This window comes from Colletotrichum destructivum, chromosome 1, assembly GCF_034447905.1.
Source record: "Colletotrichum destructivum chromosome 1, complete sequence".
Lineage (NCBI taxonomy): Eukaryota > Fungi > Ascomycota > Sordariomycetes > Glomerellales > Glomerellaceae > Colletotrichum > Colletotrichum destructivum.
In genome coordinates this window covers 1,241,913-1,262,087 of record NC_085896.1, presented here as the reverse complement: position 1 = coordinate 1,262,087, position 20,175 = coordinate 1,241,913, and the positions used below count along the sequence as shown (strand labels likewise).

Genomic DNA, 20,175 nt, shown 5'->3' with positions numbered 1-20,175 from the left:
TTCCTCTTCTTCAGAAACTCTCGCCCTCTCGTCCTCCCAGCTCCTCTTGTCATTCATACCCTGGCAGCAGCGTTTCATCTGGCCAAAATACGTCTTGGTTACAACACAAAGCAACGTTGTTCCATACACACAATGGCACAAGGGCCAATCCAGTTTGTAATTGCCGAGACCTAGAACCGACCGCAGTTATCGATGCTGATCTCTTTCAGAATCCCGCAGTAGTGGGCGACCTCGACGATGAGGGCTTTTCGGAAACGATGACGTTGGTTTTATGTTTCTAGTCATCCGATTCAACAGAATGGTAACGCTTCACAGTCTACGCGGGTCGACTCTATCACTGAGTGCTAGCGTCAGAGAGTACCGAACTATCCACGGCAGAACCTTTCAGACATCGAGCACCACCGATTATTTGTGAGTGGACGAGGATGGTGTGTTGCCACGACTGTAGCTGATGTGCGTCGTGGCCCAGATACCCAAACGACGAAGAACAGATCGAAGGCTTCGACATCACGTATGTGAGACGCTAGAGGTCGTCATCCTCCTCCCCGGCTGACTCAAACACACAAGACACCACTACTTATTGATGCTCATGGACGACAAACTGTTTGTCTGTCCGTTTGAGAAAGGCCACAACGTAAGTAAGAGTCGGGTTTAGCTCATTCACAATGGTCTAAGAATCTTTAGGTATTGGATATCGGAACCGGAACCGGGATCTGGGCCATGTATGTACCCCCAAAAACCTGTCATTCGTCTTGAAGACGCACGGTCCTGGGCCGACTCTTACATACCTACTCAGCGACTTCGCCGACGAGTTCCCGAGCGCCGAAGTAATCGGAACAGACATTTCAGCCATCCAGCCGGGCTGGGTCCCGCCGAACTGCAGATTCCAGATCGACGACGCCCAGCTGAACTGGACATTCAAGAAGGACCACTTCGACTTCATCCACGCCCGGGGCCTCTCTGGCGGCATCGACGACTGGCAGCGCCTCTACGACCAGGCCTTTGAGCACCTCGCACCCGGCGGCTGGTTTGAGAGCATGGAGGCCGACAGCCAGGTCCGCTCCGAGAACCCGGGCGTCGAGGCGGACCCGGACCACGTCCTCAAGCAGTGGGCGCCCCTGTTCTGGGAGGCCGGCGACAAGACGGGCCGCACGTTCCGCATGGCGCAGGACGACGGCCGGACCCCGATCCTCATGGAGACGTGCATGCGCAACGCCGGGTTCGTCGACGTCGAGCACAGGCAGTGGAAGATCCCCGTGGGCGGGTGGGCCAAGGACGGGAGGCACAGGAAGATCGGCTACTTCGCCGCGTTGTACGTCGACCAGGGCCTCGAAGGGTGGGCGTTGAGGCCGTTGGGTGAGATCCTGGGGTGGAGCTACGAGAGACTCCTCGCCTTCACCGCTGGGATGCGCAACGCTCTTCGAGACACAAAGTCGTTGCCGTACTTCAACTAGTAAGTTCGCCTTCACTCCAAGCCATTGGAGAAGTGTTTCTGTGGCTTGGCGCAATTGTGGTCTGACATTACTACAGTCATGTGGTTTACGGCCGGAAGCCGATGCCAGACGTTTGAGGCCGGGTATAGTATAAGTCAGGCATCAAAACTTGAGTCTGTACCTATGCATTGATTTGGAAGTCTAAATATCAAAATACAGCCCCGGCTACATCACGAGCCGTTCTCCTCATAAAATAACGGGTAATAAGAGAAGTTAAACTTCACCCGCCAATCACCTCCTTGGCGTAGCACCCGCCCGCGAGCTTGCAACGTGTAAATGACTAATAGTAGTTCCTCCGACTATGGATTCCTCCTCAAGTTCGCCTCTTTTATTGTCAACCTTGAGAATCCCGAGGATTGGTACTCTCTCTCGGTTGTCCTTCCCCCATGAGAACACAACGGTGAAGAGTAGGGCCGTTCAGCTGGGTCAACCATTGTAAGTGTAACTACGCGTCACTGCGTTGTGGCGGCGATACTGATAACGTTAATCGAGCATTCCAAGCAGGACACAAATTCAGTGTTTCAGTAATCAGAAAACCGAAAACAGGTTGTCGGGAGTCGATGTGGGATCTCGTGGGTTTTCTCCGGTGTCTTGGCCCGACTCGGCTCCGAGCTGCCTGTTTGAGCGACTAAAACACGGCATTCACGGGGAGGACAGGCTTCTCAACTCCACTGCTATTAATGTAAGTTAGGAATACGTCAGCGACTCATGGATGATTTACGGGGCCTTGTTGAAACTGCCGCTCATCTGGAAATGGCCTGCGAACATATTTAAGGCGCCGAGCATTTCGTATTTTGTGTCTGGCCTCTTTTCTCTTTGTGCCTCACAGTCAGCAACCAAGTTCACTTATAAACACCCTCTCGGCTTGTCTGACAAGACCGATCATCTCACCATGTCTTCCAAAGAGTTCAAAGTCCTCATCGCCGGCGGGAGTATAGCTGGCTTAACGCTGGCCAACCTGCTCGAGCGGCTCGGCATCAGCTACACAATCCTCGAGGCATACCACGAGATGGCACCCCAAGTCGGCGCGAGTATCGGCATTCTCCCCAACGGCTCCCGTGTCCTGGACCAAGTCGGCCTCTACGACGAGATCAGGAAGCTCATCGACGAGCCTCTCTTCACAATGTCCCTCCGCGACTCCGAGGGCAACTCGGCCAGCCAGTACCTCGGTATCGGCGAGCAGTTTAGGAAACGGTGAGCAGTCCACGAGGGTTGGTACAGAGACTCAGGCCGTTGCTGACACTCGCCCCCCAAACAGCCACGGGTATGACGTCGTTTTCGTGGATCGCCAAATGATCATCGAAGCGCTGTGGAAAAACCTGAAGAACAAGGACCGCGTCCTCGTCGGCAAAAAAGTCACTGGCGTCTCGCTCGAGCCGTCCGGCGTCAGGGTGGAAACTGCCGACGGCCAGTCGTACGCTGGAGACATCTTGGTGGGTGCGGACGGCATTCACAGCAGAGTCCGCAGCGAGATGTGGCGGCTCGCGGACACACTCGAGCCCGGTTACATTCCCGCCTCGGAGCATACAGGTACGTGAAGCATGGCTGCGCAGGTGGTGGCGACCTCCAGAGACCACAGGTCAGTTGACATATCGCTCAGAGTGCCTACCGACGGTCTATAAATGCATCTTCGGCATCTCCATCATGGAGGACTGGAGTGCCGGGACAACCCAGACCAACTTCAACAAGCACTTCTCCTACCTCGTCATTGCCGGCCCTCGAAACAGAGTCTACTGGTTCCTCTTCGTCAACATGGGCAAAACGCACTACGGGCCGGAGCTCCCGCGCTTCAGCAAAGAAGACGAGGACAAGCTCGTCAAGGAGCACTGCGGCGACAAGATTACGGAAAGCCTCACTTTTGGGGAGCTGTACTCCGCCAAGATCTCTTCTGTTCTCACCCCGCTCCCGGAATACGTGTTCAAGAAATGGCACTTCAACCGCATCATGACCATCGGAGACGCAGCCCACAAGGTAACTAGCCCCCGTGAACCAAACATGCATGTCGTAACTCGTCATTTCATCGTCCAATGGGCTGACACACACGTTCAGTTCGAACCCATCGCCGGCCAGGGAGGTAACAGCGCCATCGAGACGGCCGCGGTCCTGGCGAACAACCTCGCAAACCTGCTCAAGACATGTCCCTCCGGCGGCCCCACCACCGACCAGATCCACGACGTCTTCCTCCAGACGCAGAAGAAGCGCGAGCCGCGCGTCTGGGACCTCGTCAGGGCGTCCCACAACGAGCAGCGGTATGCCGCCATGGAGAGCCCGCTGCTGGAGTTTGCCGCGCGGTACATAATCCCGAAGGTGTCCGTCGACGACAAGGAGGCCCCGTGGAGCACAAACATCGAGGGCGGGCACAAGCTGGACCTGCTGGACATGCCCAAGAGGCCGCACGCTACCCCCTTCTTCGACGAGCTCGCCAGCCGGCCTCTGGGGTCGCCGACCCTGCCCAAGCTTGCTGTGGCAGCCGCCCTCTGCGGGATCTTTTACATCGCCCAGAGAGTCTTGCGCCTCAACCCGGAGGCCTTTGCAGGAGACCAAAGCTTCCTCGACCACCCCTTGAAGAGCGAGTTCACCGGCCTCGCTCCGATCGACGCCATCTTGTCGATGCTCACCTGGGCGTTTTCTGAGGCCACGTCCGGTCCCGATCCCAACAGGAAGCTGCAGTGCTTCTACTTCATGACAAACCTGATCCCCATCATCTACATCTGGACGGTCGAGGGCTACCGCAACGGCAACCATCTGTCGCTCGTGTCGTGGCCATCGCTGTTCGCCGTGTACCAACTGATCGGCATCGGCAAGATCGCGCCCATCTACTTCCTCGTCAGCCTGTACACGACCCGGAGGGGCGTCTACACCCGACCGACGGGCCGGCCGATCCCATCCTCTGTCGCGAAGGTCTTGCCCGTGTCTCTGGTTCTGGGGTACATCGTGCCGACGATGCTCATGTTCCTCCAGTACGGCGACAGCGTGGTGCAGCAGAATGCCATCGCCTTCTGGCAGCCCTCCCCCGTCTACGTCTCTGTCCTGACCTGGGTCCTTTCCGGCGCCCTGGCGTACGTGTCGCGCACCAAGACGTTGGACTGGGAGATTTTCGAAAACAAGGACCTGGCGTCGCTGCGCATCGGCTACGCCCTCTGCTTCTTCGCGACCGCGACCCTGCACGTCGCCGCCGTGGCGTACGCGCGCCTGAGTCCCTCGGTGTCTCTCCTCGAGGCGTTCCTGAACCTGCCGACGGTCGCATCGATGGGTCTGGGGAACAACCTCGTCGGGTTTTGGAAGTACGATATGCTCCTCTGTTTCGCGGCGGTCGCTGTCTGGTGTCTGTACAGCGTGTACGAGCTGCGCCGGCTCGGCTACGTGACGACGCGGGCAGCGATTGGGGCCGCGGTGTTGACTTTGGCGGGGCAGGTTCTCGTCGGACCGGGTGCGACTTACGCCGCTTTGTGGGCTTGGAGAGAGGATGTCGTCGCGGGATTGGTGAAAGAGTGATGATGATCGAGCGCGATGATGAGAGTCTGTGCGGCGTAGTTGGTTGGTGGTTACAAGCTTGTGGACAACATCAACTCGTCTAGACTTGTTCTCAATCTATGCCTGGTTGGTTTAGAGTTACAATTGACTTTGTTCTTACACGGGTTGGTTGCAATCATGTGCTCAGTGAGGAGGGGCCTAAAGAAATCAGCTGAGCCCGACAACATTGCTTGGACCAGCCAGGGGTTGTGAGTTGTGCTCGTTTAGGAAGGTGTTCTCTCAGGATAAAACGGGATCAACGGTGGTCATTGCCGGGGAGGGATGCTGTTAGACGACGGAGTTCTCGGTCGATGTCCGACAGGGGTCCCGGCATTGGCAACTGTTTATAGATGCTTGAACCGGATCCAGGAGCCAATGACGACTCGAGCGAAGTGGACTCGCCGGCAAATACGAGGAAAGCGGATACGCCCCGGCCTTCTCCATAGATGTATAGCGTCGGGCCAAGAAAAGAAGACACGAAGAGATTCGACAGATAAGAAGGCGGCGGCGGCGGCGGCTGCGACGCCAGCTCGTCGGCTCCAGGGAAGCCAACGCAAAAGTCCAACAGAGAGACCAGAGTATTCAACAACGCAAACATGAAGGTCGTGATGCTCGGATTGGCCTCGCTGGGCCTCGCCAGCGCCGTCCCCGGGCAGCAGCAGCAGCAACCGGGTCCTATCCGCCCTGGGTGTCAGGTCCCCGACAACGGCGTCATCCCGGACGTCGCCGCCCAGCTCGCCGGCAAGACGGCCCGCCGCCAGGCCTACCCGAGCAATTTCACCGTCGACGTCAACTTCCACCTCGCCAGCACCGAGGCCGAGGCGGACCTCATCACGGACGCCATCGTCGACGCCCAGTGGAAGGTGCTGCACGACGCCTTCGCCCGATACGACATCAACCTGCGCCTCAACTCGACCGAGCGCGTCGTCGACAACATGACGGGCTCGGCCTTCCTCGTCTACGAGGGCCCCGAGGCCGGCTGGGTCAACTACCAGGCCGAGTACGACGCCTACCTCAAGGCCACCCGGCGCGGCGGCTACGACGCGCTGAACCTGTACTTCTTCAGCAGCTACTCGCCCGGCGCGACGGGCTACTGCCAGTTCCCCACCGTCATCGCCGACCCGGACAGCCTCACCTTCTACAAGGACTCGTGCCAGCTCAGCGCCATGACCATGCCGGGCTTCACCGTCGAGCAGGGCGGCTTCGAGGACTGGAACCTGGGCCATCTGGCCGTCCACGAGGCCGGGCACTGGTTCGGCCTCAACCACACCTTCGCCGGCGGCTGCTCCGACAACCCGGGCGACTTCGTCGCCGACACGCCCGCCCAGAGGTGGGAGGTGTACGGGTGCCCCGCCGACTCGGACACCTGCCCCGACCAGCCCGGCCTGGACCCCATCCACAATTTCATGGGCTACACGGCGGATAGTTGGTATGTTTTGTTCTGTTCCCGGAGACTCTTTCCCCGTCTGATGCTGTTCAAATTGAGGTGTCGATCTAACCTTTTTTGGCCTTTGAATAGCACGAACGAGTTCACGCCTGGGCAGAAGGATCGCATGTTTTCGACTTTCTTCGGCTGGAGAAGGAAATAGAGCGCTGATGCTCGAAGTAGATGATTTCTTGTTCAAAAAGGTGTTTCAATACTTACTTCGATTTACTCACTCTCCATTTTCTCACTGGCTACATCATGAAATGTAGTAAATGAAATGTGAGTGTCAAGAGCGCAACACATCATTAGGTCTCCGTGAGAGGTATGCCTGCAGATGATGTAGACTGTAAGAGGAAGAAAATAAAAACTGCCAAGCTTAGCCCGATATCTAGGCTTTCGGAAGGCTTTGGTCGATGAGGATGTGAGTCACAAAGCGGTGTCTGGGATTTTAGAAAATCAGAATATCTTGATATCTTACGAGCGTAGAAATAATGAAGGGCTTGCGTAGCCAAAATGTGTCACGCTGAAGCAGCAAGCATGTGGCGAAATAGGCTGAATCACGTTCTCGGAAACTTCTGTCTTCACTTGTGAACTAATCTTCCAGGTGTCCAGGCTTTGTGGCTCCCGTGCCCGAAGTAAGTTTGTCGGCGCCATAGTACTGTCATGATGGCCTCAACAGGGCGGAGCCGTCTTATTCACCTCTTGGGCACCGGAACAGTCATTTTCCTGAACTTGCCTCACCTAGAATCTTAGTTCGATTTCTCTCCGCGCCTATACCATACGCACAGAGATCCTGCCTCTCTCAACCAACAATTCCTACACGCACAAATCGCCCTTTCATTATCAATCTACACTCTTCAAGCATTTCCTTTCTCTGTTTCGTTCTCTCCCGATTCACTCTTGTAGCCAGCGGCAGAGCAGCAGGAATTACCTAGAGGTCAGGAAGACCCTTAGACTTCTTGGTATCTTGAACACTCGAAAGTCATCCGCCTGGAGAAGCGCACAGTCTGGGAAGGAGGATGAGCTGGCCTTGGATCTTTGGGGAAGCAGGATGAACAGGGCAATCTCTTGGTGCTCGGCTTGCTTTTCAATTCATTAATGTTCTTTGATAATTGTCATGATGATAGTGCGATCCCGGTTAAAGAAGTGGAATGAGTGAAACACTGGCATGCGCATGTTGTCTGCTGGGATTCTACAATATCTTATGGCTCGGCTCTCATCCTGCAAAAGATTCAATGCCGTTCCTAAGTGTAGCGTCGCCCTAAATTCCATGAAACCCTCCTGGTGGCCCAGACTGAGACTGGTACTTTCCTTCCTTGAAGGTGGGTGAGTACCTTCCTACCTTCTATCTACCTACCTACCGAGGGACAAGCGAAGCGGAAAGCAAGGTGCTCAATGCAGCACCTTCCTTCTGCTTTGCGACCTCGGTTCCCTTCCTCGCTCTTGCCTCCTCGCTCTTGTTTTCCTCCTCGTTCTTCGCTCCTCCCTCTTTCCTCCATCTCCCCATGAATCCTTCTTTCCCTAGTTGACCAGCAGCAGCAACAGCTCCTGCCAGTTCGACTCTGGATCGTCACCTGAACACACCTATTAAGGCACTCGCCCCAATCTCTGGCTTCCCATCTTCTCTTCCTTTCCTCACCGCCATCCATAATTCGTCATGGCATATCACAATTTGATCTTCATCGTCGCCTTGAGTCTGATCCTTGAAACCTCGGATCGAATTCTCGGCCGGTCTACTCTTGGTCTCTTGGTGTCGTTAATGACCCCAAGAAGGGCGACTGATGAAGTTTCTTCTCCGACCGCTTCTCCCCAAGAAGAAGCTCCCTCCAGCGAACGTCCTCCGACGGCCATCTATCAACACTCCGCCACCATGGCGAGAATACCCATTAACAATTCTCCTTCTCCAATAGAGCATCCTCCTCCATTGCAAGGTTCTCCTCTACTGATGACCGATGATTGCCTCCGCCAAGTCGTCAGCGATCCATCTACAGCGGCAGCGACAGACGTCCCTCCAACGAATGATTTCGAAGCTTGAAGCCTCCTCGTTCACCGGGATGGACACTCGGCTCTGATGAGCCTCTTGTCGAACAACCCGCTCCTCTAAGGAATCACTCTCCACGACAAATCTCATCGTCCGATCGAGCGTCCCCCCTTCGCATTGAACGAAGCCAACACTGCCGGAGATGGCCCTTCCGATCAATCGTTGACGACAAACTGTTTATGCTAGAGTCAGCTCGCCTCCAACTGATATCTCTGTATTTCGGCACAATGCATCTCCCCAGCTGGAAGGCTCCCGTCACCAAGCAGGGTTTTTCCATTAACTGGTTTTCCGCCTGTCACGAAATCGGTTTTCGTCAAGTCAGCTTGCATCTTGGATGGCAGACCTGTATATATGTTCAAATTGATAGTCATTTCCGTTGCTCGGTAGAAATAGTTGATGCTGTGTCTGCTTTTGCCATTGTAAAGATTGACACGGTCTATTGGCCAGCAAGGTTGTCACTTCAGTGACGCAAAGGTCTGTAACAAAAACCCTCCACTAAATATCTTATCTCCAATGCTTCCAGCCACAGAAGCCTCACCAAGCAAGGGACTAATAAGCCTAAGAAGAGCAGCAGTAGGGGAGACTGTTGTCTGCTAGCATGAACATCGGGAGGAGAGGCAACATAATAATCACAGGACTCAAAAACCAGTACATACGACCATACCCACTGGAGAACTCGGGATCCCGTCCGCTCTCCCATAGATAAGCCAGTGAGGGCCAGAGTAGTAGTCAGGTCGGTGACGACTGGCGAATGCCTGGTGTTGTATGTTTTTGCCTCTTTCCCTATAATCTTTCATTTTGTCCCAGTGAGGTCCGAGGTATTTAGCCAGCCAGGCACTGCCAGCCCCACTTGGCACCAGTCCAGCTCCAGCTTCACTAAAACAAGAGCCTCTCCTAAATGCAACCAACAATATTTGCAGTGATTAGGGTAAACCCTTTTTTTCTTCTATTGCTATTTACATATTCCTAGTTTTTAAATGTTCTGTAAGATGGAATGGCTTCTTTGTATGCAGGTAAGTGGATTCTAGAAGTTGATGCATAGGGTAAAGTGATAGCAGAAAAGAACACAAACTGTGTTTGTAGTGCAGTAGCTCCCTGAAGCAAACAAACAAGCAGGGAAGCAACTTGTACTATAAAAGAATATAAGATAACACAACTAATACGCAGCATTCACAATAGAGACATATCCCCTGTCTTTCTCCTTCCTTCAATCCCTTTTTTGTTGTCTTTTCATTGCCTTTCCCTTATCTTCTAAACAAGACAAAGTTGAGTTATGCGCAGGGCCGGCTTGGGGAAAAGACCTTGCATGGTGATGGTAACTGGTTTGGCACTTTGACCGGGGCACCGTGGCCCCATCCCCAGGAACAATGAGCTTTCCAGCGTTCTGAATGGTCTGAAAGGATGCAAAGGCCCCCCCCCCCCCCCTGGTTTGGGCGACATGAGCCCACCCCCGTCGACTCGGTCAGTCGCCAGCTTAAGTAATGCCTCTCTGCCCGTCCACTCCCAAATAACCAAGCCTGATGTAGAAAACTTCAATGGTCTTTGGCTCTCACTCCTCTTACCTCACTCCCCAGTCTCGCTCAGTCTTACTGTCAGTCTTACTCTTGCTTCCACTCTCGCTCTCATCCACAACTCCCCTCTGACCCATTATACGAGGTCAGCTCTCGACGCATCCACCGCCGGCATACGACGAAGTCGAAAGTTTGACTTTGGGCGCATCCCGGTCGGTTGATTAGTGCACGGACGCCACACGGGAGTGAACGGCGACCATGGAGCACCTAGAGGATCTAAACCAGTTCGTCCAGCAGCTGGATAACTTCCGTCGCAATGACATCGCTCGCGACCAAATGATTCAGGTGAAGTGAAGAGCACCCGATCTTGCCGACGCTTCTCCGGATTCTCTATGAGATGCGCCCCTCATCCAGACGAACCACTGACTTCGTTGTGACCTATTAGGACCTCCTCGTCCGACACGGCCAGCTTCAGGCGCTATATCGCGAGAAATGCGACGATTACAGTAACGAGGTCGAATCTCGCCGCATGTGGCAGACCAAGGCCAATAATCTGGTCCGAGAAGTAGCTTCTCTTAACAAGGCTAACGTATGTGTGTGTGTGTGTGTGTTGTTTGATCCTCCTGTTGAGGCGTTTTGGTCATGAATTCTATTCCCCCATAGCCCATCCGGGGCGGTTTTCATGTTGGTTTTCATTTCGGTTCATCTCCAGTTCATCTCTTCATTTTACCCCGCCTCAACCTGCCGCTTTTTTTCGTTCACGTACGGCACATCGAGATGACGATGACTGACTGCTGACGTCTCACGCAGGAGTCTAATCCGTTCGTTTTTGTGATTATTGACGGCGACGGCGCCGTCTTCCAGGAGGCCCTGCTCAGAAGAGGCGCCGAGGGCGGCGCCGAGGCCGGATACCTGCTGTGGACCGAGATTAAAACCTACGTTACCGACGCCTACCCCGAGGCCGCCAGCGAGGACTGGAACATCATCGTGCAGGTCGTCCTCAACGTCGACGGGCTCGCCAAGAAGCTCCACGCCTCCGGCATCGCCCCCAACACCGCCGCCGACCGCACCCTGCTCGAGTTCGCCCGCGGCTTCGGCCGCGCCCAGCCCCTCTTCAGCTTCGTTGACGTCGGCGCCGGCAAGGAGTCCGCCGACCACAAGATCCGCGAGATGCTGCGCGTCATGGTCCGCGTCACCCAGTGCCGCCACGTCTTCTTTGGCCCCTGCCACGACAACGGCTACCTGCCCGTCCTCGAGCCCTACCGCCTCGACCACAAGGTCGCCAAGAAGTTCACCCTCATCGAGACCACCCCGGCCGAGGAGGGCTTCAAGCAGCTTAACTTCCACAGGATCAGCTTTAAGTCCGTATTCATGTCCGAGAAGCTGCCGGACAGGGTCCAGCGCCCGGTAGTCGCCAACATGTCACCGCCGCCCCTCGCTCCCACCGCCCCGGCCGCCGCCGCTGCTAAACCACCCGCCGGCATGTTCCATACCAACTCGGCCAACAACGGCGCCTCTCTCAAAACCGCCGCTGCCGCTGCCACCGCCGTCGAGAACCCGCAGCCTCCGCGTTCGACTAGCAGCCCGCTCTCCAACGGCAGTGCTCCGCACACGCCTACTTCGTGGTCCATTGTTGGCAAGGCGCCGGCCGCCTCCAAGACGATCGACATCTCGTCCGCCAAGAAGACCCCGGCCCGCAAGTACTATCTCATGAACAAGGACAGCCAGCGCATAGACGAGCCTCTGCCCCGCACCGACCCCGTCGCCGAGAAGCGGTTCAAGGACCGCATGATGAAGGAAGGCAACCTCTGCAACAATTACCACCTCAGCAACACGTGCAAGAACCCAGAGTGCCCCTACGTCCATGGCGAGAAGCTGAGCCCGGGAGAGCTGCTCGTTCTGAAGCAGAAGGTGAGTCCCCCCCCGTTCCTCCCCAGGATGAGTCCTGCGCGGGCATGTGTGCCTTCATGCTGATTCCACGCACCCGCCAGTCCCGCGGTATACCGTGCGGCATGGGCTCGGATTGCGTCGACATAAACTGCTCCCTAGGACACCACTGCCGATGGCTCCGCGACTGTAACTTCAGCTATTGCCGCTTCGAGGGCTACCATGACATTGATAACGTGCGTCTCTTTCCTACACCACCCATCCCAGGAACCCTATATGCCATGCTGACCACACCCGCGACAGAAACCACGCGTTAAGGTCTTTGACGATGGAAGCATGAAAATCATCGACAAGCTCTAAGCCACGACACTCTCGCAAACAAACAAACTATTTTATGTTAAACTTTTATGTAACGACTCAGGGGATCGACAGGGCGGCATTGGGGTGGAAGGCTCCCACGAGAATGATATCGCTCGATGCTGCCGCTGAACGGGGACGAAATATTGCGTTCTAGGCCTTGGTGAAATTGGGCACACACACACACCACACACACACACTATAGTAAAAGGCATCGGAGGAGGGGTTGAAGGCTATCCCCCCCCCATTATTATGATTACCGGGGATTTCGGCACTTTTTGGGTTCTTCAGCAGCATCGGAACAATTAGCATACGAACCGCTTATTTTTTAACATTTCCGCCGACCTGTGAACTGTACCGTGATCGTATATCAGGCCTCTCTCCTGGTTTCTATCCGCGACACCTCGACAATCACTTCTCGTCGTCGAGAAACGAGTACTCCTCGAAACCCTCAGAATGCTACACAGAGAGACACATTGCGGTTGCTGCCTAAACTGCCGCCCGATGTCCAAGACCGACCCGTCTAAGTGGCCAACCCCCTCATTCCAAGCCGGTGCTGATTCGTCGGGGGGCCTGCCAGGATTCCAGGAAAAGTAGGCTCCTGCAGGAGATACCTTAGCTCATCCGGCCCCAACGTGTCAGCAAAGGTGCCGCGTCAGCAAGACTGGTGGAGTATTGGGCATGGGTAAATGTCAGCAGTGCATCAAGACATGGTAGTGAGGATTGGTACGCGTTGTTGTGCTTCATGTCATTGTGTACCTGTGCGACCTCAAGAGGGACCGCCTTGGCAACGTATTTTAGTTGTGCTTCATGTGCCTTGGGTGAAGGGGATCTGAGATGGGACGTTTGTGAGCTTGCGTTCTTGATGGCAGACGATGTTGCTCAAAAAGTAATAATGTTGATCTACTTATTCATAGTTAATGACAGCACTCTTCTTGGGATATTTTTCTTTTCTTTGTTTTTTGTACCTATTCATGCTACAAGCAACCAGAATGGTTCCTCAGCTAGCTTGAGGTAGGCATGTTTCAAGGTGGCAGGCATTCAACAGGTAACAAGTCGTTATTTTGAGTCTCATCTAACACTCAGTGCTTTGACAAAATTGCCAAATGGGTGAGGAAACATCTTCTACGGACTAATGCAACATTTCTCTGTAGTTACTACTAAAACTTCAAAAACAATCTCAACTCATAATGCTATTAGAATACCAGACTCTCACAAATAGAGATTTGGATCACAACACTATCTTTTTTGTCGCATAATTCCGATAAGTAGACCTCTTTTTGAAGTACTTCCTCGGGGACATCCAAATTACAGTCTGGATCCACGCCTGGAAGCCCAGGGGAAGCACCTCGATGGTTCCACTTGTACATATCCGAGAAAAGGCTTGCAAGTGCGACGATTGGTGCCGGTTTTGGTGCCCATACCACTTCGGTAGGTCGTACGGTGGACCGGCGCGAGCTCCGGGCCGGAAGGACCCACACCGGAGCATCTATGACGCCAGATGTCGGAAGCGCACGATCTCCCCGGGGCCCATCGCGGAGATAAGACGCGCTTCCCATTGGCTACCAAAGCATGTTCGAGGCCGCCCTGCTGGAGATTCCTCGATGATCGCCACCACAAAACTGGAGATCCCGCCATTAGACATTGTCACGGCTCCATTCCTTCAACCTGGAATGGTGCAAATGGGTGGTAGGGGCTGGAGCGAAACATGGCTTCGGACGTCGCCCAAACGTCATGTCTCTCGGTCCGGCCGGCATGAGCGGATGCGGCTCCACGGAAGACATGACCTTGGACTCTCGATGCGATGCTTGATCGGAAACGACAATCAGTATAAGTACCGGCCGACGATGCTCCCAGAGACGACGTTCTTGTCCTGGATCATCACCAACAAGCAGCACGACTACGACACTGAGAAGCAAACACTCAAGACAAAACCTCCTTAGATTCAACCATTTCATATTATCCTACCTACCCTTAACCCAACCAAGCAAAACACCAATACAACCACCAATATGCTCGGAAAGATCGCTCTCGAGGAGGCCTACGAGATGACCGGCCAAGAGGCCAAGTCCCAGCGCGAGGCCGCCCTCTATATCAACCCCAGCGACCGCGAGCGCTACATGCGCCAGATCAGCGACATCAACGACGAGCGCGTCCGGCTCTCGGACGCCCACGGCATTGGCTACACCATCGTCTCCCTCACCGTCCCGGGCATCCAGGGCATCGCCGACCCCGCCGAGGCCGAGCGCCGCGCCACCGAGGTCAACGACTGGGCCCACGCCCAGATCAAGGACCACCGCGACCGGCTCGGCGCCTTCGCCTGCCTGTCCATGCACGACCCGGCCCAGGCCGGCCGCGAGCTGACGCGCTGCGTCCGCGACCTCGGCTTCCACGGCGCCCTGCTCTGCGACTTCCAGCACGCCGGCGACGGCGGCGAGACGTACAAGTTCTACGACCAGCCCGAGTACGACGCCTTCTGGCGCGTCGTCTGCGACCTCGACGTCCCCGTCTACATCCACCCGGCCGCGCCCGCCGACGTCGTCCTCGACAAGCTCTACGCGCAGCGCAAGTACCTCATCGGCCCGCCCCTGTCCTTCGCCAACGGCGTCAGCCTGCACCTCATGGGCCTCATCTCCAACGGTGTCTTCGACCGCTTCCCGGGCCTCAAGGTCATCGTCGGCCACCTGGGCGAGAAGCTCCCCTTTGACTTTTGGCGCATCAACCACTGGTTCGAGGACGTCAAGAAGCCCATCGCCCGCGCGGAGGGCGGCAGCAACGGGAGCGGCGGCATGTGCGAGAAGACCATCTACGACTACTTCCGCCGCAACATCTGGGTCACGACCTCGGGCCACTTCTCCACGCCGACGCTCCGCTACGTCGTCGACGAGATCGGCGCCGACCGCGTCCTGTTCTCCGTCGACTACCCCTACGAGACCATCGAGGCCTGCTCCGCCTGGTGGGACGGCCGGGCCGAGGAGGTCAAGGAGGCCGTCGGCGGCGTCGACAACTACCGCAAGATCGGCCGCGACAACGCCAGGGACCTGCTGAAGCTGGGCAAGTTCCACGACTCTGAAGCTCCCGTTTCGTAAGCGCGGGGTGTGTGTGTGTGTGTTTATGTTCTTACTTAGTGATATGGCAACGTGTTATGTAGCATGAAGTAAGAAATTGAACGTTTGGTTTTGGTTATATCTGTCATCCGAGTACCTCCCACTGATTTGTGCATACATTACTCGGTGTTATCATGGGAAGAGTGCCCAGTTGCTAAAGTCTATGCCCTGTGTGTTGAACCAGCTTTCGTTGAGCAAATCCGAGCTTAGGAAATCGCCAAAGTCCTGCGCCACGGGCGTCTGGCTCAAGCCAGGGACAGATCCGAACGGCATGAGGAGATCGCCCTGTTCAGGGTGGGTGACATGGTTGGCTTCTTCATTGACTGTCAGTCTCATCTTCATGGCTCTTTTCTTCTTTTTCTTCCTTATTGTGGCTTGCTCTGAGCTACTGCCCCGGGTCATCATACCTGCTGGGCCGCTCGGCGCCTCCTGTCGCGAAACAGCGGCAACCGACTCGCGGAACTTCTGCAAAACCTCGATGCCCCTCTCTGCGGAGCTGACGTGCCTCTTGTGAAATTCGAATATGTGCAGGGCCCGATCCCACGACGTCCTCGTCGGCTCCGTGTCGAAGTCGACCCCGAGGTCGGGACACAGCGTAGCCACAACCAACGTCGAGGCCGCGGCGAACGTGACTGGCCGCGTTTTGTTAGCAGCACGCATGATGAAACAAGCACACATCGTCGACTTACAAAGCAGCACATGCCACGGGGAGTTCTGCCTGGCACTACCCAGCTTCTCGTACAGCTCCTGGAGCACGCTGTGGGCCGTTGCGACGCAGAGCATGTTAGCGGCGTGGCCGAGGCTTTCTCCGAGGTTCGATGAGCCAGGAACAGCAGCCAATCTCGAGCGGTTTCCTTTTCGTGCTTCGGCGAGAAGCAACGGGCGCAGAAGCAGAAGTCTGATCCAGAGAACCCTACTCATGTGGCGAGCGTCGTCAGCATCGAACCCGGCAGAAGTCTACAAGCCGGATCGGGGCGTCCGGGTTTACTGCACCTGGACTTGATGATGTTCGCCTGCATCTGCAGGCAGCTACTGATCTCTTCGTCAAGATGCGAGAGGTCTGCGTCTTCTCTCAAATAGTCGGGCATAGAGGCACTCAGATCATCCAACTTCGACGAGAGCTGGAGGACATCGTTGAGATACTCGGCTCTTCGCTCCAGCGCATAGTCGCCGTCGGAGTAAAACTTGGCCAGAATCTCGTTCAGGACATCGAACAATCCCAAGGAGCGAACGAAAAAGGCCAGGTACGATGGTCTGTCAGACGGCTGCACGCCTGCGGTCGTCTCCGCCAGGTGCTCGTCATCTATCGTCGCTGGCGTCGGGACGGAATATTGACGAGAGAGGAGAACAGGCCTCCCAAATGTGGTTGCTGTAAGGCTACAATGGTCCGATTGGCATCAATCTTTGAGAGTTGCATCTTTCATTAAGAGGGGCATACCGGTCCAGAGTCAAACAACAGTGCCAGACTCGCCTTCTCATCTCCCTCTTGAGCTGGTTCTCCCCGGTGGCCTTGTCACTCTGCGCATGCAGCCCAAGACCCTGTGCGACTCGCAAAGCCACGCCCACGGTATTCCAGCATCGATCCGCGTACTGCGTGTAGTGCAGATAGAGTCCTCTCAGCAGTAGCAGCTGCACGACCTGCAGCGACGAATGGTCCAGCGTGTCGACCGAGACGAGCCTCACGGACTGCATATAGAACTTGTCCGCCAGGCGAACCTGCTCCACTACCGACACCTGATCTGTCCGTTGGGATCCCAGGGCCAGAACTATGCTCAAAGTTGCGTTGAAAAGCACATCTTTCAACTCTCGCTTGGGGTCGCGGTCTCTGGCCGGCTGCCACAGGGCCTCGTATGAGGAGGCGAAGGACGGGCGGTGGAGGATCGGGAAGACTGGGTGGACAAACTCCATGAAGGACTGGATCAAGCTGTCGGCGAGCCATCGTTCCGGCAGCATTACGGGTCCCGGTAAAGGATCGGGGCTTTTCGGCTGTATCGCGGAGAAGCCGAGGACGGTAGAGGCCCCCTCCTCTGCTTCGTCGTTGGGTTCATTTGGGCTTTTGCTGGCAGATTTCTTCGGGTCGGCGACCTGCGTCACTTGTCGGAGGAACGAAATGTTTGATGACAGACCGTAAATGGTTTCATCGTCCGTGTGAGACGGTGAGCCGTTCAGCTGGGATGTGTTTCTTGGAGCATTCTCGGCCTGTTGTCGGATTGGCCCAATATCCCTCGGATCAACGCTGCCTACGACTCCGGTGCGAGCCGGCGGCGGGTCACGGACGGTCTCTGAACCATCCGGACCTGGCACCGTCAAAGTGCTCTTGGATTGAATGGTAGCTTGAGGCGCAGGTGAGCCCTCGAGGCGCTCCAATCTCCGTTGAAGCTCCGATATTGATCTGGAAGCTACGTCAACATCTCTAGCCTGGCAAACAGTTAGCAAGAACAGGGACAGGGACACCCACGGTCTGGACGACGCGTGCAAGACCGATTCTTGATACGTGCACTGCTGCTGCCAGCCCTTGGACCGGCACGGAGAGCACACCGGACGCGCCCCGTCGCAGCCAGACTTGCGGGCGCGGCACGGGTTACAGGCGAGCTGCGTCTTTCTACGCTTCCTAGGCGGCACAAACACGGGCGCCGACGACATGGTTGGTTTCGTGCTTGGCAGACTGGGAACAACGAGGCCGCAGAATCTGGGGTGGGTGGGTGGTTGCATGACGGGAGGATGAGATCAGCAGACCAGACCCATGCCGCACACCCGGAGCCGGGGTTCCAATTTTTGTCTGTGCCTGTGATCCGAGTTCCGTTCCGTTGAGGGTCATGAACTGACATCGCTAGCTTGTATTCCCGTTGCTTTAATTTTTCTTCTTTTTCTTTTCAACCGAAAACCTCGCTCATCCAAACTCTCTACTCTATAAAGTTCCCTGGCTACCTCTTCTCTGTGACATGCACGAACGCTCACCGGCAGTTCGCTTCGTTCATGCAGTCACTCAAAGACGAAGAGACCACGGAAAGCCGCGCAGTGGAGCCAACAAGACGTCATTGGTAATGACGCGCGACTCGAGTCAGTTCCGCTAAGCTGGTAAACAACCCTGCACAGAGAGGAACGTCAACACAACATTTCCATCTTGATGCAGGGAACCATGCTTCTACAGGCTATAGATGTGGAAAGTATGATAGGTTAATTGTGTGCGTAGTTGGATGTGTGTAACTAGGAAAATTACTGAGCTTGCTACAGTGCAAGCGCGCAAGCGCCTTAGGAGACATCGGGGTCAGACACAGCGGTGCAACCTAGTCTTTAAAGCAGTGAGTAGCGTCTGACACAAGCTCGTAATTCTCTTCTAGAAATCTGCATAATCCCAACTCATGTGTTTCATAAATCAATGTAACAGCATTGTGTTGAAGCGCCTCAGTCGTGATTGAAACGGGTCAGCTCTGCCCCTCTTAAACCATGTTCATCGCTAATGAACCGCGCAGTACCTAGGTAGACAAGCGTTCAGGGAAGCCAGTTGGCAGTACCCATGGTCGGCGAAGCGCCTCAAGGTAGCCAATCAAGTGACACTAGTCAAATACAATCTGCGGCCGGCGCGTTGGTCGAACCCGATTTCCACATCCAGAGGGCCCAACTAGAGCAGTCATAGTCCCCGCGGCAAACGTGTGGTTAAAGCCTTTGAATACAATCTTGTTGTCATAGTAGAATTCAACGTTTTCGAACGTCATCTCGCCTTGCCGCAGCCTTAGGGCCTTCTCCTTCTTGATACATGGTTCCATTTCCAGAATCCGCCTTAGACAGGCGGTTTCATGGAGCTTCTCCAAAAATGTCTTCATTTCGTCTTTCACCAACCGAATCAGAGCCATAAGTAGCCCCCAGCATGTTATGTGGGTGAAGAAGTCTCCTCCTGTAGCACTGCCATGGAATACTCGACTAATGGCAAAAAAGACTCCAAGAAAGAAAGTGAAAAGAAGGAGCACCTCACAAAGGGCCTCGTTCGTGAACCATGAAATCAAGTACGCCCAAAAGTTTATTAAATGAGCGAGCGCATTCTCTACCAACAGAGACCTGAGTCTCAATCTGGTTGGGGTTTGCTAGGATCTTCCAGCCGCCAATGCTGTCCTAGTTATAACGTCTGTTAAAGTTATGTGATTTCAACCACCTGGCGTACACTCGAGACATGACTGTTGCAAACCGCCCCATAACTATGCTGTAGAGAATAGCCCAGTTCAGCAGAGTAGGTACCATCCATGGACCACAAATTTGCACGATGATGGGAATGGCGCTGGATAACGTGGCGATGCTTGGCGCGATCGTGGAGAAGACCGAGTCCGATGCCTGATCAACGCCACTTCCAAGATCAGCGCTGTTGACAGTGTCATGTGGATCCACTGCTTCGGTGATAGGAGGAATCGAGGTTCATAATCCTTACATGGACGGTTTCTTGTAGCCGTCGTCGGCGATAAGTCGTAGGTAGCTTCCTGCCAATGAAAGGTTCTGAGCACAGGTAGACCTAAATATGAAAGCAGCAATTTGTCACAGGAACGTCCAGGGATTACACGGCGACATTCTGGGATAACGCGGGGATGTCCCGAGACAACTCCTAATGCTGGACCTTGAAGCAAGTTCGCTACGCTCGGCGGCAACGAAGGGCCTGCTGCGGGCTTCGTCCCGGGCAGTTGGGCTTCGTGGTGGCCTAAGGCGCCTACAAAAGGGGCTTCCGAAGGCCTAGTCGGGCGGCAGAGAGTGCGGCCGCAGCACACGAGAGTAAAGTAGTTACACACACAACACACTCAATATACGCATTCTGTGACGCCGAGCGGATTATCGAGGGAAAAGTGGAGATGATGGC

The 20,175-nt window shown here is 55.2% G+C and overlaps 7 protein-coding genes across 7 annotated transcripts; 6 read left to right on the top strand and 1 right to left on the bottom strand.

The window, feature by feature from the left end:
- Positions 1–132: 132 nt before the first annotated feature.
- CDEST_00390 (Putative S-adenosyl-L-methionine-dependent methyltransferase superfamily) lies at positions 133–1,570 on the top strand (the record flags this gene model as incomplete). The annotated part of the gene is made up of 8 exons (XM_062916549.1): positions 133–156; positions 210–262; positions 316–411; positions 470–511; positions 568–634; positions 685–722; positions 797–1,453; positions 1,531–1,570. 8 exons carry the CDS (start codon positions 133–135, stop codon positions 1,568–1,570), a joined length of 1,017 nt encoding a protein of 338 aa, XP_062772600.1.
- Positions 1,571–2,385: 815 nt separating this feature from the next.
- Positions 2,386–4,988, top strand: CDEST_00389 (Putative FAD-binding domain, FAD/NAD(P)-binding domain superfamily; the record flags this gene model as incomplete). Its single annotated transcript, XM_062916548.1, has 4 exons — positions 2,386–2,687; positions 2,752–3,023; positions 3,094–3,464; positions 3,543–4,988. 4 exons carry the CDS (start codon positions 2,386–2,388, stop codon positions 4,986–4,988), a joined length of 2,391 nt encoding a protein of 796 aa, XP_062772599.1.
- Positions 4,989–5,485: 497 nt separating this feature from the next.
- On the top strand, positions 5,486–6,944 carry CDEST_00388 (Putative peptidase M43, pregnancy-associated plasma-A). Its single transcript, XM_062916547.1, has 2 exons — positions 5,486–6,435; positions 6,526–6,944. The coding sequence occupies exons 1-2, from the start codon at positions 5,603–5,605 to the stop codon at positions 6,593–6,595; spliced, it is 903 nt and encodes a 300-aa protein (XP_062772598.1). The 5' UTR covers positions 5,486–5,602; the 3' UTR covers positions 6,596–6,944.
- A 3,298-nt stretch (positions 6,945–10,242) lies between these two features.
- On the top strand, positions 10,243–12,546 carry CDEST_00387 (Putative Zinc finger, CCCH-type; the record flags this gene model as incomplete). The annotated part of the gene is made up of 5 exons (XM_062916546.1): positions 10,243–10,329; positions 10,430–10,573; positions 10,795–11,895; positions 11,976–12,107; positions 12,175–12,546. 5 exons carry the CDS (start codon positions 10,243–10,245, stop codon positions 12,229–12,231), a joined length of 1,521 nt encoding a protein of 506 aa, XP_062772597.1. The 3' UTR covers positions 12,232–12,546.
- Positions 12,547–13,832: 1,286 nt separating this feature from the next.
- On the top strand, positions 13,833–14,202 carry CDEST_00386 (uncharacterized protein; the record flags this gene model as incomplete). Its single annotated transcript, XM_062916545.1, has 1 exon — positions 13,833–14,202. The coding sequence occupies one exon, from the start codon at positions 13,833–13,835 to the stop codon at positions 14,169–14,171; it is 339 nt and encodes a 112-aa protein (XP_062772596.1). The 3' UTR covers positions 14,172–14,202.
- A 1-nt stretch (position 14,203) lies between these two features.
- On the top strand, positions 14,204–15,318 carry CDEST_00385 (Putative 2-amino-3-carboxymuconate-6-semialdehyde decarboxylase, metal-dependent hydrolase). Its single transcript, XM_062916544.1, has one exon. It carries the CDS (start codon positions 14,241–14,243, stop codon positions 15,315–15,317), a length of 1,077 nt encoding a protein of 358 aa, XP_062772595.1. The 5' UTR covers positions 14,204–14,240; the 3' UTR covers position 15,318.
- A 1-nt stretch (position 15,319) lies between these two features.
- On the bottom strand, positions 15,320–18,047 carry CDEST_00384 (uncharacterized protein; the record flags this gene model as incomplete). The annotated part of the gene is made up of 6 exons (XM_062916543.1): positions 15,320–15,649; positions 15,743–15,967; positions 16,025–16,248; positions 16,329–16,712; positions 16,774–17,727; positions 17,794–18,047. The coding sequence occupies 6 exons, from the start codon at positions 18,045–18,047 to the stop codon at positions 15,468–15,470; spliced, it is 2,223 nt and encodes a 740-aa protein (XP_062772594.1). The 3' UTR covers positions 15,320–15,467.
- Between the last annotated feature and the right edge of the window lie 2,128 nt (positions 18,048–20,175).